At 42.5% G+C, this 16,833-nt stretch overlaps 1 protein-coding gene across 4 annotated transcripts in view; it reads right to left on the reverse strand.

Moving 5' to 3' along the window:
• Nucleotides 1-7,025: 7,025 nt before the first annotated feature.
• The window catches only part of LOC147700304 (uncharacterized), a 123,082-nt gene continuing 113,274 nt past the window's right edge, over nt 7,026-16,833 (reverse strand). For 3 of the 4 annotated variants that reach the window (XM_086935673.1, XM_086935672.1, XM_086935670.1), the window contains one exon: nt 7,034-8,317. In XM_086935673.1, coding sequence (XP_086791799.1) covers nt 7,491-8,317 — 827 coding nt within the window. In that variant the 3' untranslated portion in view covers nt 7,034-7,490. Of the gene's footprint in view, nt 8,318-16,833 lie in introns of all 4 variants that reach the window. The other variant, XM_086935671.1, reaches the window with a different exon arrangement.

A 16,833-nucleotide genomic window follows, 5' to 3' on the forward strand; every position in this document is an offset into this window, starting at 1 on the left:
CCCATAGAGGTTAGGCGTCATCTGAATTACAACCACTGAGCGGGTTTTGAGATTAGGCATCTCCCAACACTCGAGCGAATAATATCGTAACTCCGAGCGGAGGTCCAGAAACTACATAAGCTCCATGCATCGCATCATTTTGTAGTTCTAGACACACGTGAGCAAATAACATCGTCACTTCTAACTGAGGTCGACCCAATGAACTACTCATACCCCATGCACTGCATCACTTTGTAGTTCCCTACAGGATTGTCCCGTGAGACGACGAGCTGGAGCCAGGCCTTCGCTAACATTAGGTACACACGGGGACACAGCTTGACTTCTTTATCCATGTAAATAATTCCTGACATCAACGTTTAAAGGAGTGACAATACAAATGATAATATCATTCATCGTAGCCTTTCGGCACAACTCCTCCCCAGGAGGTCCTGATTGGCTGTGAGTTTTCATACCAAACCATTGAAGTATGAGTGACGCAGGCAGCCCGTTGCCTCCCCCTGACTCAGTCACAGTTCGAGACAACGACGGACAGGTAGGATGTTAGCTTCTAAGTCTATCCATAATGTTTAGAACTATTCTGTTCTTCAGAGTGTTTCTCGTCATCCTACTCTAGACTAGTCGAAATACATTTTGTAACATAAAGCTAATGACATAACGGAAAGTAATTTAGAAGTAGGAACTTATTGGTATATGTCAGTTTACTCCACGTTCAGAATACCTTATGACTTCGGTGATGATGTAGTATCAGAGTAGATCAACACTTGATCCCTCCGTTCATCGTAATCACGAAGTCGGTTTCTGTCCTTGTAGAGCGGGGTCTCACATATCCTGAGCCAGGTCCAGGAAGAGGTGAGGTCCACTCCCCGGACACACTGGGTGAGTATTGAATGTTATAAATACTCTTGAAATGGTGTATTTCTCTGCACAGACCAGAGTAGCTGGATGTGTTTCACTTGTACGTTTGTCCCCCTCATACAGTAACAAGACACCAGGTGCCGAAGAGGAGTTCGTACAGATGAAGGAACATCATATCCTTTACTGTTATACTTCACTTGTGTGTTTTTTCGTATAGGTTTTTCACACTTTATTTAACACTCATAAGCAGTAGCATTACTAAAGAACAGAGACCCTGACGAAAGCCTGAGGAATCTCCCTCTGAGGCTGAAACATGTTGGTCTCTCCGCAGCCATTTGTGTGTACTGCGACGATTTTGCTAAACTGTTCTTGTTTTGAAACAGGAAGGGGCCAACGCTCATTAAAATAGATTTTTGTTGGTTCCCTATCCTTTTTTAATCACCACTTATATTATTTTTGCACTGCACATCCCCATCATGTCAACATCATGTGGCATATCTGAGTGATTGTGGTCGCTACCCCGAACCATCTATCAGGGTATGTATGTGGTCTCAATGATCAAGAGACACAATACCCGGTAAGGATTACCAGATGATAATATTGATCCATACAAGACTTTGATGGGAATCCTCAAACAGGGGTGACTCACGGTTACAGGTGTCTCACATTTTGGCGATTTGGTTTGTTATCCTTATCTATAACTTTTGGTTCCTACGCACACGAGCTGGCATAGGTACAACATTAGTGAATTACAATTGGATTCTGATTCAGACCCCTAAGTTTATTGTTTATAATATTGCAAAGTTACAATGACAAACCACATCAAGAACTTCGCAAAAAGCGCCTTCCTCAATCTAAAGCTCCTCAACAAAATCAAGCCACACATCCCGCAGAGGGATCTTCAACAAGCCACCCAAGCACTGGTCCTGTCCAGACTGGACTATGGAATCGCAACCCTATCCGGCACAGCCCTCTCCCACCTGGCACCACTAAAAACAACCCTCAATGCAGCAGCCAGAATGGTCTCGGGCGCAAGGAAATTCTACCACATATCCCCCGCACTCAAAGATCTAAAATGGCTCCCAGTGGAAATGCGCGCAAACTTCAGAACGGCCTGTCTCACACACAAAGCCCTGCACACAGGGAAACCGGAATATGTAGCCTCCAAACTCAAGAAGGCGGGCCAATCCAGAAATCTCAGAAGTTCAAACTCCCTATTACTCATCCCCCTGAAAACCCGGAAACAAAAAACCGCCAGCCGCTCTTTCGCCGGCAACGCACCAAAAATTTGGAACTGCATCCCAGTGGACATCAGAACTACCCCTTCCTTCCCCGAATTCGAGAGCAGTCTAAAAACCCTCTACCTCAACCGTGCATTCCCGAACTCTACCTCAATAGCCCACCATGGAACTATGACTACCTCAAAAACACTACCTCAAAACTGCCCCTTAGGCGGCAAACAACTTTGTTAAGAACCGAACTTGGATGTATCTTGTTTATTGTTTGCTGTACTGCTCCGCACTTATTTCACCCAGACCGACTGTAAAGCGCTCCGATACCCCTGGGTCTGGCCAGCGCTATAGAAAACTCCAAAAATAAATAAATAAACTTGTGGAATAGGGTCTATAAAGGGCCGCCATTTTGATATATTTTGTGTGAAGCACCACTGCAGAGAGTGGTGAGTGCAGCTGTCTACCAACACTAGAGCTGACCCTGTGACTAATTCTACTGACGTGCTAAGCATTCTTGTAGAGGACGCATATTTAGTCTTGCATGAGGCACTATGGCAATGCATGATGCTATCATCTCCAGTAACTGCATGAAAGTTCTGACTGGTAGATACTGGTTGTTTTTACTCTGGAGTAACAGAGTTTGAAAATGATGAATCCTGGCTGCATTGGAATATGCTAGAGCCCTTTGAGTGTTAGAATGGCTCCTAGATATGGTCTTATTTGAGTGGGTTGAATATGGGATTTCTGTGCATTGACTGTAAATCCCAACTGATGCAGAAGTTTTATGGTAGCTTGTGTGTGTTGGCTTTTATGAGCCGATCGTCTACGTATGAGAAGACATAGATTTGCTGTTTTCGTAGATGTGCCGCTACTACTGCAAGGCATTTGGTGCAGTTGTTACTCCAAATGGAAGTACTTTGAACTGACAATGTTTTTTTCCTATCACAAATCTGAGGTATTTGCGATATGCAGGGTGAATAGTAATATGAAAGTACGCTTCCTTTAAGTCTGGTGCTGACATAAAGTCGACTCGCTGTAAATGCGGAAGTACTTGTTGCAGTGTGACCATATGGAAGTGTTCCGATAATATGTATAGATTTAACGGCCTGAGATCCAGATTGACCCTAATGACTCGTTCTTTTTGGGAATTTTGAAGTACTGCAAATATACCCCTGATCCTTGCTGTTGTACCGGAACAGGTTCTATACCTTCTTTTGTTATAAGAGCTTGTACTTCTTGTTTGAGCAGATGCTGGTGTTTTAAAAACTGTTTGTGAAATAGAAGTGCTATATTGGGAGGGTTGCTTGTAAGCTCCAGGCAATAACCATATTGAACAACGTCCAACACTCATTTGTCTGTTATTGAAACATCAATAAACGGGAAGAGACTGTTGTAATCTCCTCCCAACAGTTTCCTGGGGTGACAGACATTTCCCAGTCACGGCAGCCAGACTCTGGAATTCACTTCCGCTCCCAATTAGATTAAGTCACTCTCTTTATTCCTTCCGCAAAGGGTTAAAGACTTGGCTGTTCACCCAGTAACCCTCACGAATTATATTAGAAGAGCCACAATTCGAGTTTTCAGCGCCGAGACGCCCACGGGCATTCGTTCGCGCTTCACAAATCTCAAAAATAAATAAATAAATAAATGATTGGGGAAGTGATAGCAAGTCACTGCTTGTTAGTGGATGGAGGTGCGTGTTGGTGTACCTCTATCTCTCCCTTTAAAATAATTTCCCCTATATCCAATCCTACAGAATCCTTTAGAGGGGGAGGATGATGTCTGTGTTTTGTACGAAGATGCACCCGCATCTGTGGTATTATGTTTTGGAGCCTCCTCTGTAAAAAGAGTGACAAAAGGAACCTCTAGTAGAAGGAAACTAAAGTGCTCCCATAGATCTTGCCACTTCTGTGTCCTTTTCATCTTTTCAGGTGAGGCTCAAAGAGGTGTTCCTTATCAAAAGGCGCATTAAGAAAAGTTTGTTGAACTTCTGGTTTGAAACCAGGAATTCTGAGCTATGCATGTCTCCTAAGTAGAATACTTGTGTTGACTCCACCAGCTGCAGTATCTAACGTACATCTGATCGAAGAATTGGAAATAAGTTTTCCTTACCGCACTATTTCCTGCCCTCTTTTCCGGTGTTATTCTGGGAGATATCGCAATAATTCTTCTATCTCTTCCCTGTGTGCCCCATCATACCTAGCAAATAGACCTTGTGTATTGGCTGTACGCCAATGGTTGGCTGATTGAGCAGCTACTCTCTTCCCAGAGGCATCTATTAGTTTTAATTCTTTATCTGGAGGTGGTGCCCCCCCTGAAGTTTATGAATTTGCCCTTTAAAGACATTAGAAATTCAAACAGGAAATCCACTTCTAGGGTTTCTTTATGTAAAGTCACTCCATGGCAAGTGGCTGCCGTAGCAATTAAACTCCATATATGCAGTATTATCATGAGGAGGGGAAGGTTGAGCCGGATACAGATCCGGGTCTGTGTCTACAAGTGGATCTATATTGTAGTCATCCCAAAGATCTGGTTGTGGTTGATCATAAGTATCATTATCATCATCTCCTATATCAGAATTTGCATTTCGAGAGCCTGTCGGTGTGGTGTGTAGATGTTCTGAAGCTGGTATAATAGGTACTAGTGAAGAAGGTGGAGGGGTTTGAGAAATGTTGAAAGGACTAGTAGCCATGTCCTTTTTCTTTTTGAGAGGGCTCTTGCATTCAGTGTCTATTTTCTTTTTGAAAGAAGGTATTACTGGCTTAGTTGCAATGTGCTCAGTGTAAGGTTTGATATGAATTTACTTTTGTTTTGGATCCAGCTTTTGCTTCAATGTTTCTAGAATAGGCTCTGGTGGTTTTAGAGGAGCGTCTATGTTTCAGTGGTGAAATGTTTGGTGCTGAGCTGGATTTGTCCCTTTTATCTTATGAGCCTGAATGTTTGGGAATCGAAGGTGTGTTGTCTTGGCTCGAACCGGAAGGCTTGACTTGCTGTTTTGATGCAGAGTCGTAAGACGGGGAGTTGGAATCAATCTGAGTGCCTACTATCGCCTGTTGGCAGTGGAGGCCCAAAAGCCTTTTGTTCGGTGGTAGCGAGTTTGGTGGGCTTCGGTACTCACAGCACCCTGTCCAGCTGGAACGTTATGGGACTCTATTTCGATCTCCAACTCCGAATCGGAGTCCTGGAGAGAGAAGGCCTCTTCCGTTGCCGATGCTTCTATTTCCTCTAGTTCGATATCTTCTTTGAACATATCAGGGGTGTCCTCGATACACTGCCGCTGCATTTCTCTTTGTCAAGCTCAACGGTCCTGCAGAGACTTTTTGGATCGGAATGATCGACAAGTGTCGCAGTCTTCTTTATGCTCTGGGGAGAGACAGAGGTTACAGACCTTATGAAGGTTGGTGCACAAGTATTTGGAATGGCACTGAGGACAGAATTGAATTGGCATCCGTTCCATTGGCAGAAGACTTGATGATGGATTTTCGAGTGGAAGTAGATAGAGGAAAATGATCTAGGCCCGAAAGTCGTGGTTACAAATTCCTGACTGGATAATTAAAGTTTTCCAAATTTTCAACACTCAGAAGGGGGAAAACGCGATCGAACCATCGGTATGAGGGTAGATTAAACTACGTACCAAAGGGATCCCGATTAACAGTTTTGAATCAGAGCGCTTCAATACACGTTCAAACCCGATGGCAAAAAAGAAAACAATCTAACAAAGTAGTCTATGCCCATGCGCAGTTTCACTGAAAGGAGGAGTCATGTTACCTCGAGATTGGAAAACAATTTGAAGAAAAAACCATTTGCAGACATCCGGACCCAACACTAGATGGCAGGAGTATGCAAAGCATGTGCATCTACAGCACACATGCTTCGAACACCTCTTTTTGCTGTTCCAAGTCCACCAGAGGTTGATGACAGAGCCCTGGTAGAAGCCCTCTCCTTGCTCTGAAGGCTCAGCTGCAGACTGTATATACTGCGCTGTTCTTCTGCGCCCTGAAGGTGAATCTTCTCCTTATCTAGTAGGGTTCGCCTGGAAAACTTCCTGCAGTGATGATAATATTCTGAAAGATGACTTGCTGGAAGACAAATAATACAGACATCACGGGGCCTAACTTGAATTTCTTTCTCCCAAAGGAAGGGTATTTATTAAATAAAGTTGGCATTTTTAAATAGAAAAAAACCCAAATTCCTGTCAGAAATGAATTTTGAAGAGAAAAGCCTTAGAAAGGCAGAGTTCAGTAGTCCTAGGTCCTGTCAGCAGGAGCCGGAAAAAAGAACTGAAGTAACTACCATCTGCTGTGCATAATGGAATACTCGAGGTCTCTGGTTTGTTGAAGACACAGTTTCTTTTTTAGCCAGATAATTACAGCCTATGAGGCTTCTCTGCCCTGTTCTCATTCATCGTTATCATAAGAAAGGGCTTGTGAGGGAAATTTATGCTGTTTACCAATCATCTCAAATTGTCCCCACTTACCTTATTCTGGCCCATTTTTGTCATCATAATGAATAATTTTGGCCATTCTAGCCTAGGTATATAGGCTCCATAATCTGTCTTTTTCTTAAGTGTCTTTGTAGCAAACCTCAACACTTAAGAAGATATATTAAAGTACTCCAGGGTTCCCGTATGTGGGAGGGACTATTCAGAGCCAATGATTATAATGGATATCCTGTAATAGAGAAACATGAGGTTCCACTCAGGTATAGCAAAACACAATCAAATAGCATCCTTCACTAATCAATACACGTTTGTTCTAACCTTGCCAAATACTATCTAGATACACAATTCAAAACATGACTAAAAACAATGCAAGCAGACTGGTCTGACTCTGGTTACTCACCAAATCTTAAACCTAGACAAGATTTTGAAAGCATACAAATGGTAGTAAGTGCTATACAAATATGCACATGTAATCACAATTTGAGAAATTACACTAATTTGAACATGTTATCTAGTTTAATAAACTGTTCATTTAAGACACTGCAATTTACAGATTTTCCGTCACCAACACAATTAGAGAGTTTTGTCAATAAATTACTCTGGTTTTCTGGACTGACTTATTTTTGACATGGACGTTGTTGTGAGGTGTGGCATACTAATGTCAGAAAACCAATACATACTGGAGGCTCTGTTCACAAATAAATCACTTTGGGTCCTTTTTACATGGCCTTTGTTTAGTGCTGCTGTTATGAGACCATCAACAGAATTACAACATAAACCTTGTAAATATTACTTATGTTTTCAAAAAATAAACTTTACTCCTACCACCCGCCCAGAGCTTTGCATTGAGGATTAAAATGGCAAACCATTTATTCCATGTGATGCTTTTCTTTAATATTCATTATAATTGTAGATTCTGGAATGCAGGGCTTTATTATTAAATTAATGCAATTAGACCCACATCACAGCGGTATGGAGTTCTGACTTGGCGGTACAGTTACATCCCCACTTAACTCCTTTTTTCCTGTGTGAACTTTCAGGTGTCGTAGAAGCTGTATCTTTTGAGTAAATCTCACCTCACACTCTGTGCACTGAAAAGGCTTCACCCCTGTGTGGATTCTCTCATGCTGCTGGAGCACATTGCGTTGACTAAAACTCTTCCCACATTCAGTGCAGAAAAATGGCTTCAATCCTGCATGTATTCTTAGGTGACACTGAAGATGTGCTTTTTGAGTAAAGCTCTTCTCACATATAGTACATGGAAAGGGCTTCACTCGTGTGTGGATTATTTGGTGTTGTTTAAGAGCATTGTTTCGGCTAAAAGTCTTCTCGCAGGCAGTGCAGGAAAAAGGCTTCAGTCCTTCATGGACTTTTTGGTGACCCTGAAGCTGTGCCTTTTGAGTAAATCTCTTCTCACATATATTGCAAGAAAACGGTTTCACTCCTGTGTGGATTATCATGTGACGCCGAAGATTTGCCTCCACAGTAAAGCTTTTCTCACACTCAGTGCACTGAAATAGCTTTACACCTGTATGAATTCTTAAATGAAGTTGAAGAGATGCTTTGCGATGATAGCTCTTATCACACTTTGTGCAGCGAAAGAGCTTTACATCTGTATGAGTTCTCATATGAAGTTGAAGAGATTGTTTCCTTATAAAGCTCTTGTCACACTCAGTGCAATTATAGAATTGCCTTCCTGTTTGCATTCTTTGGTGCAGCTCTAGCATGGATATCACAGTAGAGTCCTTCTTACAAACGTTCTCACTTGCTATTACTTTCTTTGATTGGTCTGTAGAACGAAAAGAAAACATATTAGAAGACAATTATTTTAAAACAATAAATGCAGCATTAAATAATTATATGGATATAGACCAGTGATACATAAAGTCAGGGCAGCCAATAGATGTACATGTGATAATTGGTCAGACAAGCATAAGGCTCAGTCCATGAACTGTATAGATGGGAAGCGCCAAAGTGTGTTGTGATTAGTTAGCATTAGTTAGCATGAGATGCTCCAGCTACAGGCAATGATTTCAGTGGCATGAGTTCAATGATCATCATTACCACCAATATGATTCCCAGACACAGGACTATACAATTACAGGCATCTAAGCCTTGTATAGTACTTTAGAGAGACAGGAGGAGAAGAACAGTCTCATGAACCCTTTATCTGACTTCCCCTATACTTTACACAGCTATGTTATAGACAGGAGTTAGCCATAGCTCACTAGAAACTCTTGGCATACAGGTTGGTAGCCAGGCCAAGCTTAAGGATTGAACACGGACTCAGGTGATTTGATATGCAAGAAACAAAAACATATATTTAGTCAGAAGTTTAGAGGAAAGGACGTCATTGTACAGACAAAATATTAATATGATTTACATGCAGGCACCAAAGTGGGATCAAAAACTGACACAAAGCAATTAGGAATTGAAAACTTTCCAGCTATCACAATTAAGAATATTAAATGCAATTCTATGATGGGTACGGAGGTAAGAATTAAGCATTCTACTGTCAAAGAGACAGTAACAGAAACTTCAATACGCATGAGGCTAAAGGTACAAATTACAAGTGAGATAGTACAAGGAACTCAATCAACAAACATTGCATTTGTATCACACCCTCCCACCATCTTGAAAGCCCACATCTTTGCAATGAACTGTAGAATAAGCACAGATAATCCGTTCCATCTTCTGTAAATCGTAGCGACTCAAGCAGCACTGTCTTCTATTCCTGTTGCTTTTTACTGCCTAAAATAAAACTGAATAATGTTACCCCTCATGTTTAACTAGAATATGTGCTAAATTAAGAAATCATCAAAACCAGGATGTGGCTTGAGTGAGAATGCCACATATGTGAAACAGCTAAGCTACACCATTCTCGTTCATTTCTGGAGTCTATGGCAACCACACCTGGAGTTGTGGCAACAAACCCTTGGGCACAGACAGGCACCACCAGACGATCTCAAAGGAGCACTGCAGATAGCTGCCAGAGATTCAATGGTGCTGCGCTATGCTCCTAGAGGACTCCCAGCAACTAACCCTGAACCAGCAGTGGTGAAGCTGTTTCAGCCCCACTGGGCCTCTGAAGTGCACGGAAGACACTGTGGCCCCCCTCAAGGCTGAAAGTGATTAGGCATAGTCAAGGAAGAACTAAGTCAGAGAGTGCCAAGATATCCCAAGCGCAGCTGTGAACTATCAGCGCCTGGTCCTCATCTGCAGGGGACCCAAGAGACATATTCTGCTGATCAGTGCATTGAATGGTGTGACAAGTGACTATGACAATAACAGAAAAGCTGAGACTCTTTGTCCAAAGACCAGCCAGCAGAAAACACAGCCACGACTGACAAAAGGGCAAAACTCCCTAAATTGCTAGATCTTAACTGGCTTGATAGGGTGATGTGTCACTCCCAGCTCACTATCACTTCATTTGTGGGGTTCAAAAGCTAAAAGTTGGAAGTAAATATCTCTCATGAACCAAAGCTCCAGAAGGCCTAGCTCTACCCTGGCTCTTTCAGGTGACTCAGTTACGCTTCTTGGTAAAATTGGGACAAATACATATGGTAAAACAGTGTTGTTTTATTGAAAAATCAATCACAAAGCCACTTTTTTGGTTGGTTCAGTAGCTGGAGAAACAACCAGAAGTTGCAGCTTTTACTAATCTGCCGTGACAGAAGGGACTATGAAAGGCTTAGATCAGTATTTCCTAAACTGTTGTTTGTGACCCACTGGTGGATTGCAAGCCATTTCTTGGTGGGTCAGGAAAGTCCAAGCAACAAGTAAAGATGCCTGTAAATTCTGTGTTTATCTTTTCACATTTGCATTTCTTCAACAGCAGAGATTGAATGTCAGGCTATATCTTCTGACAAGTTCCTGCTTCTTCTTTAACATGGGATCAGTGTTTACTTTTCTTTCTCTGACTGAAATGTGAGAAGAGTTTTTGAAGTGAATTATGTGCCAATATTTGGATGTCTTTTTTTGTAGCAGACAAAATATAAATACCAGTAAATTAACTTTATGTGATCAACAGTTAGGAAAGCAAAAATGTAGTAGTGTGTTTTTTGTAATTCTGACGTGTGCTAGAAAAAGAGATTTTAATAGGATCAAAACAAATAATTCCACTTTAATTAGTGATACATAAATGATAAATATTAACAGAAATCCCATTTCCACACATTATACTTTGAGTGTATTATGCTATATGAATGAATCAGTAAAACTGTATGTCTAACTCCAGTTCTCCAAAATTGGTATAATTTATGTATTCACATGCTTGAATCACTCCCAGTCGTCAGGCTGGGAATTCCTAGTACATTAAAACAGCAGTATACAGTTTACAATATACATAACAAAGAATACAGTGTGAAAAGGACATAGGCCTGAAACAACATTTTATATTTAGTAGCACATCCATCCGATTAGAAAGAACCCAAACATCAGCCAAAGAGGTTAAAGCTCAAACAATCCTACTCTCACTAAAGGCCACCATAGGTCAGATTTCAAAGCACAAGTGTGAGCATATAATATGATGAGCCTCTGAACCGGGAGGAGGTAGGATGGTACGTGAATATATAAAACATACCAATGTTTGAGAACTGGAGTGACAGGTAACTCATTTCTTCTCCAACATTGGTTCTTTTATGTATTCACAAGCTTGAAACAAATTACAAGCAGTACACATTATAATACATTGCAAAAGCAGGCTCACCTTAACCAAAACAGGTTTCTAAAACTGCCTGTCCCACTGCTGGGTCAGCTTCTGCGTCCATGTATAGGCAGTAGTGCTTCATGAATGTGTGCTGTCTCTTACAGGTGTCTGCACGGCAGATATCTTTTTAGGACACCCCCGCAAAGAGCGCCGCCGATGCCATGCTCCTCGTGGAATGCACCCCCACTTTTCCTTGTTGTGGGTGCTTGGCCTTGGCGTGACAGAAGGAAAAACAGGCAGAGAGTCAACAAGCTATCCCCTGCTTGGATAGGAGATGGACTGGTCTGGGCTGTCCAAAAGAGACAAACAGCTGGCTTGAAGAGCGGATGCCCTTTGTTTTGTCTTTGTAGAACCGGAGGCAACTACGCAAGCGCAATGAATGGAACAATCTTTCTGCTGACATAGATGAAGTTGGAAAGCACGATCGAAGAATGACAGGCTCATTTAAATGTATATCAGAAGGAACCTTGGGTATAAACTTGGGGTTGATTTTAAATATTACTTTTTTCTTTGAAAACTTAAGGAAAGGTTCCATGATGGTGAATGCTTGAAGTTCTCCTAATCTCTGTGCAGAGGTCAAAGCCAAAAAAAAGAGCTGATTTTCATGACACAAATGTTAAATGGGCCTTATGTATAGGTTCAAACGGAGGCAACATTAATTGGCTCAGCACAGAATTAAGCTCCCATGGAACTGATGGATGTTGAAACAGTGGAAATGCTCCTTTCATGAATTGTTTCATAATTCTTTGGGAGAACAGAGTTGAGGTTAAGCGTTCAGTTCTCCTAAATCTTGAGATTATATCCAGATGAACCCTGACTGAAGAGTATATAAGCACATTGTTTGCCAGACTCATTAAATACGCAAGGATTTGATAAGATTTTATACTTAGTATATGATGGCCTTTAATCCTTCACCACAAACAGAAATGCTTCTATTTGGCGTTGTATGTCTTAGTTGTCAATGGTGATCAAGCTTGTGCTAAATTATTCCTACAGTCCTGTGGCAGATATAAATGACCACAAATGGTGGTCAGGTGTCAAGCTGTCAAGCTCAGAGACTTGGAAGATTCATCACTGCTTCTTGAGCTCTGCAAGAAGCTTTAGACCAATCTTACAAAAAAAAAATCAAGCAGAGACTCACCCATCCATCGGCAGAGCGCCTGGATACCCTCATGGTTGATTAGTGTGCTATACAAATAATCATAACATCATAACGCAGACTGTCCGGCTGGAACTGGCTTGGTTAAGGGTAGGTGAACAAAATGTATACTTCACATTCAGTTCAAGTTTACGCCATTTCCAGACAGTTGTATATTTTTGGCGTAATAATCGTTTCAGCCAGGGGAAGGGTATTAGAAAAGAGCAACACAGGGGGAGGCAAGATCAAAGGTGGAAGGCAAGCTGAACAGTCAGACCTTGCACCCCTTTCAGTGGATAAGCTCAGGAAGCTATTAGACCAAGGCATGCGTATGTACAGTTAAGGCCCCCACTCCAGCAGTGGAACTCCCAAATGATGACCGCTCTCATTACCGGCCAAGACAGCCCAGCTCTCCAGTTTGCCTCAATGCCATAAGGATAAGAAAGCTGAGATGCATTAGGCGTTTTAGCAACTAAAGAGCATGAGAGAAGAAAGGCTCTGCAAGGCCCAGGTGAAGAGGAAAAATTATGGGCTGATGTAACAGTAAAAGCTACCCAATGCTTGGAAGCTGAGAGAATGCTAGAGATGGGCCTGTGGAGCCATCAATCCCAGATGTGTCTGATGGCTCAGTGGACCAATGTATCCGATGCAGGGATCTGTGTGAGCCTGAGACTCATGGTCAGATATTCAAATGCCTCCAGGTCCTTAAATCTTTCTAAGGGCCAACAGAAATGAGTACCATTGAGATGTGTAACAAACAAGTTACTTACCTTCGGTAACATTTTATCTGGTAGATACAAAGTCTAGCCGCAGATTCCTTAACTTTTGAATTCTGCCCAGGAGTCAGACTGGATCAGGAAATCTTTTGGCAGTCCCTCTGTGTGCCAGGAGATGGAGTCTTACGGGTCCGTGATGACACCGACTCCGGTTATGACGTCAGTGGAGTCACGCAAGTCTCTACCGGGGCGTGTAGATATTCTGGCTTATCTATTCATCCTTCCTCTCACAAAAAAGCACAGACTTCAGCAGCCAGTTTGCTAAAAGGGTCTCCCACTTCAAATGTGAAAATATGTGGATTTGTGGCTATATCATTCTTTACTTTCTGGTGTCTTTTTAAGGATTCCCCTTCCCCAGTAGTCGAGGCCCTCCAGTAAACAGGTCAGTTTGGTGTGCATGGCTCAATAAATGGAATTGTTGTGCCACCGTGGAGATGCAGCGGTGTTGCTATTCATGTTCTGAGCCACATCCTCTGACTTTTTCCATGAAGAAATTCCTAGTAAGAAAGAGGGTTTCCAGCTGGATGGATTAATTTGAAGAAAGAGCAGGTAGAAGCACCCACATACCAGAACAAAGCCAGAGCCCTCAGATTATAGAACTCCCAGCCAGCCTTGTTTTAAATGACCTGCAGAATCTAGGGAGTGGAAGGTCTAGATGAGTTATGGTAGCGCTAGGATCAATAACTGAACTACCAAAAAAAGTGACCTTGTGTCATGTTATCTCCCTGAGCAGAAGTCGTTATCATGGATACAAAGACTTTGAAATTTGCACAAACTGTGTTCACTTTTTGCATGTCAAGATCCTTAGAATTATGTCCCAGCATTCCTGCGTCTCCCACCTCTAGGTCGATTCATAGTCAGTCAGAAGGCTGGCCACAGACTTCAGTGTAGTGTGCTCTGCCCAACCAACATCAGTGGAAGTGACACCTTTCACACTTCTGCTCTTTTAGCAGCAATACATGCTACAGGAATGTGGTAAAACTGGAGGATAAGAGCAGAAACTGGCAGATGCTTTCATAACCTGAATTTAATGTTCATTAAAGTTGTCCATTATAGTACTACATGAAGGTGAAAGACCAAAAAAGGTTAAACAATATTTTATTTTTTTCCGCTACTACTTTGACCACACCCCCAGTCTCATTCACCCTGCATCCTTTTTGTGAAGCATAACAGTTCCCATTCTTTTATAATGCACTTCATTGACCTCTGAGCCTATAGCACCTCCTTCTCCAGCCTCACATACTGTGCCTGCTACAACTACTGCGCTCACACTGCACCTGCTACCACCGCAGCGCTAACACTGCCCTCTACATACAGTATTCAGAACAGGGCATGAGAAGGGGTAGGGTCAGGGCCTCCTGTCACAGATTCATGACTGGGCAAAAGGAACAAATAGTCACCTACTGTGAAAATCGAGTGGGGCTGCTTCACCATATTACCAACCACCATCCATATGCCATTCACACACACACACACACCAAACCAGCTCCTGATCACCCCCTCCCCCACACCCCGTTACAGCCAGAGCTGCCGATTTCAAACCTTGGGGACCAGGTTCGATTCTCAGCGTTGCTAAACATCCTGTGATTCTGGTCAGTTCCCTTAATCTGCCTGTGCATAAATAAAATGAAGATAACCTTGTGTAAATGTAACTGGTGTTCATTAGAAGCGATTGCCTTCGGGTCATGTTTGCACCAATTTAAAATCCTGAAAAACATAAGCGACCACACCAGGCTCACATTACAAGCTTGGTGCTTTCCTTTCAGGGATGAAGCAGACTCCCAGTTTAAGGATGAAAGGTAAGAATCATGCTCATGCATCTTGGACTCTGACCTGCCCTACCGCCAACAGTGAAGAGATGGATTGCAGGGAAAGTGCCTCAGTGTCTAGGTGCAAAAACAACAGTTGATGGACAGAATGCAGAACAAAGTCATACATTCACCCCAGTACAGAGATCAGGGCCTATATCCATCGTTTTTTTTGCTCACCATGCCATTCCAGTTTGATCCTATCAATATGCAAATCAGTCTTGACCCTGTGCCCCATGGGAACAGTCCAGCCCGAACTGCCAAGCCAGGTCCTCCTTAGACTGGAAACAAGCATCCTAGGACCGGTTTCGGGCTTTCAGCCCTCATCAGCCAGGATAGCTTGATTCTAGTGGCATGGAGAGCACAGACTCACGTCGGAGAATACCCGTCCCACTCGGGGTGACAGATGCAAAAACAACAGTTGATGGACAGAATGCAGAACAGGGCTTGCGTCCTGGCTTGATAAGTCACTGTCCTCTTCAGGTCTCTTGTAGGAACTTCCAATCCATACGCCGTCTGTGCAGGCAAGTCCTGTTGTACATAATTTATTTGATGGATAACTGATGTTGTGGAATGAAAGGTGGACAATAGCACTAGTTTTAGTCACAGCGCAACTAGCTCCCCCTGAGCTTGGTGCCCGGTGCGATGCTCCGGTCACACCGCCCTAAAGCCTGCCCTGCCAGTGTATATGCAAAGCAGACTTTCTTGCCAAGACGGTAGGTTAGGGTTTAAGGACTTCATGAGCTGGCTGGTGTGCCATTGGCAGATTTGTATCCCGGTCAAAGATTGATAACTTGTTATTGTTGGTGTTTGGAATTGTGCATTTTTGCAGGATAGTTAATTGTGCACACGCTTTCCTTTAGTTAGCTGTACATTAATTTGCACAGTTTATGCCACCCACAGCCCCCACAGTCATTCGATCTTTCTCAATCCTTGTATGACTACATTATAGTTTTACAAAGTAATGGTAGGAAATAAAATAATTTTTTTCGAGGTAGGAGAATTTGACTAAAATTACACATATTCTCATAGGAGTTTTCAGCCAGCCCTTTCCATTTAAGGTTTGTTGGGTCGGTAATAAAATGTTTCTTCTGCAACAATGCAGCATTGGTTAACTTCACTGTGACTTTGTTTTAAGTAGCACAAATAGACATACTCATCATGCATGCATGTCTAAGTCGTATGATATGGTTGCGTCATCACTGCTTTTGAGGTCTGGCTTTAGCCAAGACATTTTTATTTTCCTAAAATAATGATATGTAGAAAATATACTTGAAGGGGCTTTCAGACACCTCTTTTCACACATTGATCTGTCATTCCCATGTTGCTTCCTCCCATTACAGCATGGGGCAATGAGTCAGCTAATCCGTCTAATCATACCTTCCTCTGCCCCGACTCCAAAAATAGCAATTCATGGGAAACCAGAAGAAATTATAGAGAGGTCAACAATAGTTCCATAGCCCCTTTCTGGCAAAAGTCAATTTCTCCCTCTTGCCAGACTCCAATGCCGCTGTCCATTGCATTAGGTACACTCTAGCACCTCCTAAAAAATATTATTCTGCTAGAAAGAGCCCCTCTGCCCCCTGGTACTCTGAACTATTGAGATTGCTTTGGCAGAAGTGCAGACAACAAGAAAGAGCCTGGCTCGCCCAACCCAACGCTCCCGAGAAGAGCCAGCATAAACAGGCCTTAAAAGAATACAAAAGGGCGATAATAGAGGAAAAAAAGAGCTACTTCAATAACACCACTGCCGCGTTGAAATCTTCAAGAGAGCTCTTCAAAATCATCAACTCCTTATCCTCACCCAAAACCGCTAATTCAGTGGTTGAGACACAGGCGCTATGTGATAACATTGCGAACTTCTTTCACACAAAA

This window comes from Lissotriton vulgaris, chromosome 8, assembly GCF_964263255.1.
Source record: "Lissotriton vulgaris chromosome 8, aLisVul1.2, whole genome shotgun sequence".
Lineage (NCBI taxonomy): Eukaryota > Metazoa > Chordata > Amphibia > Caudata > Salamandridae > Lissotriton > Lissotriton vulgaris.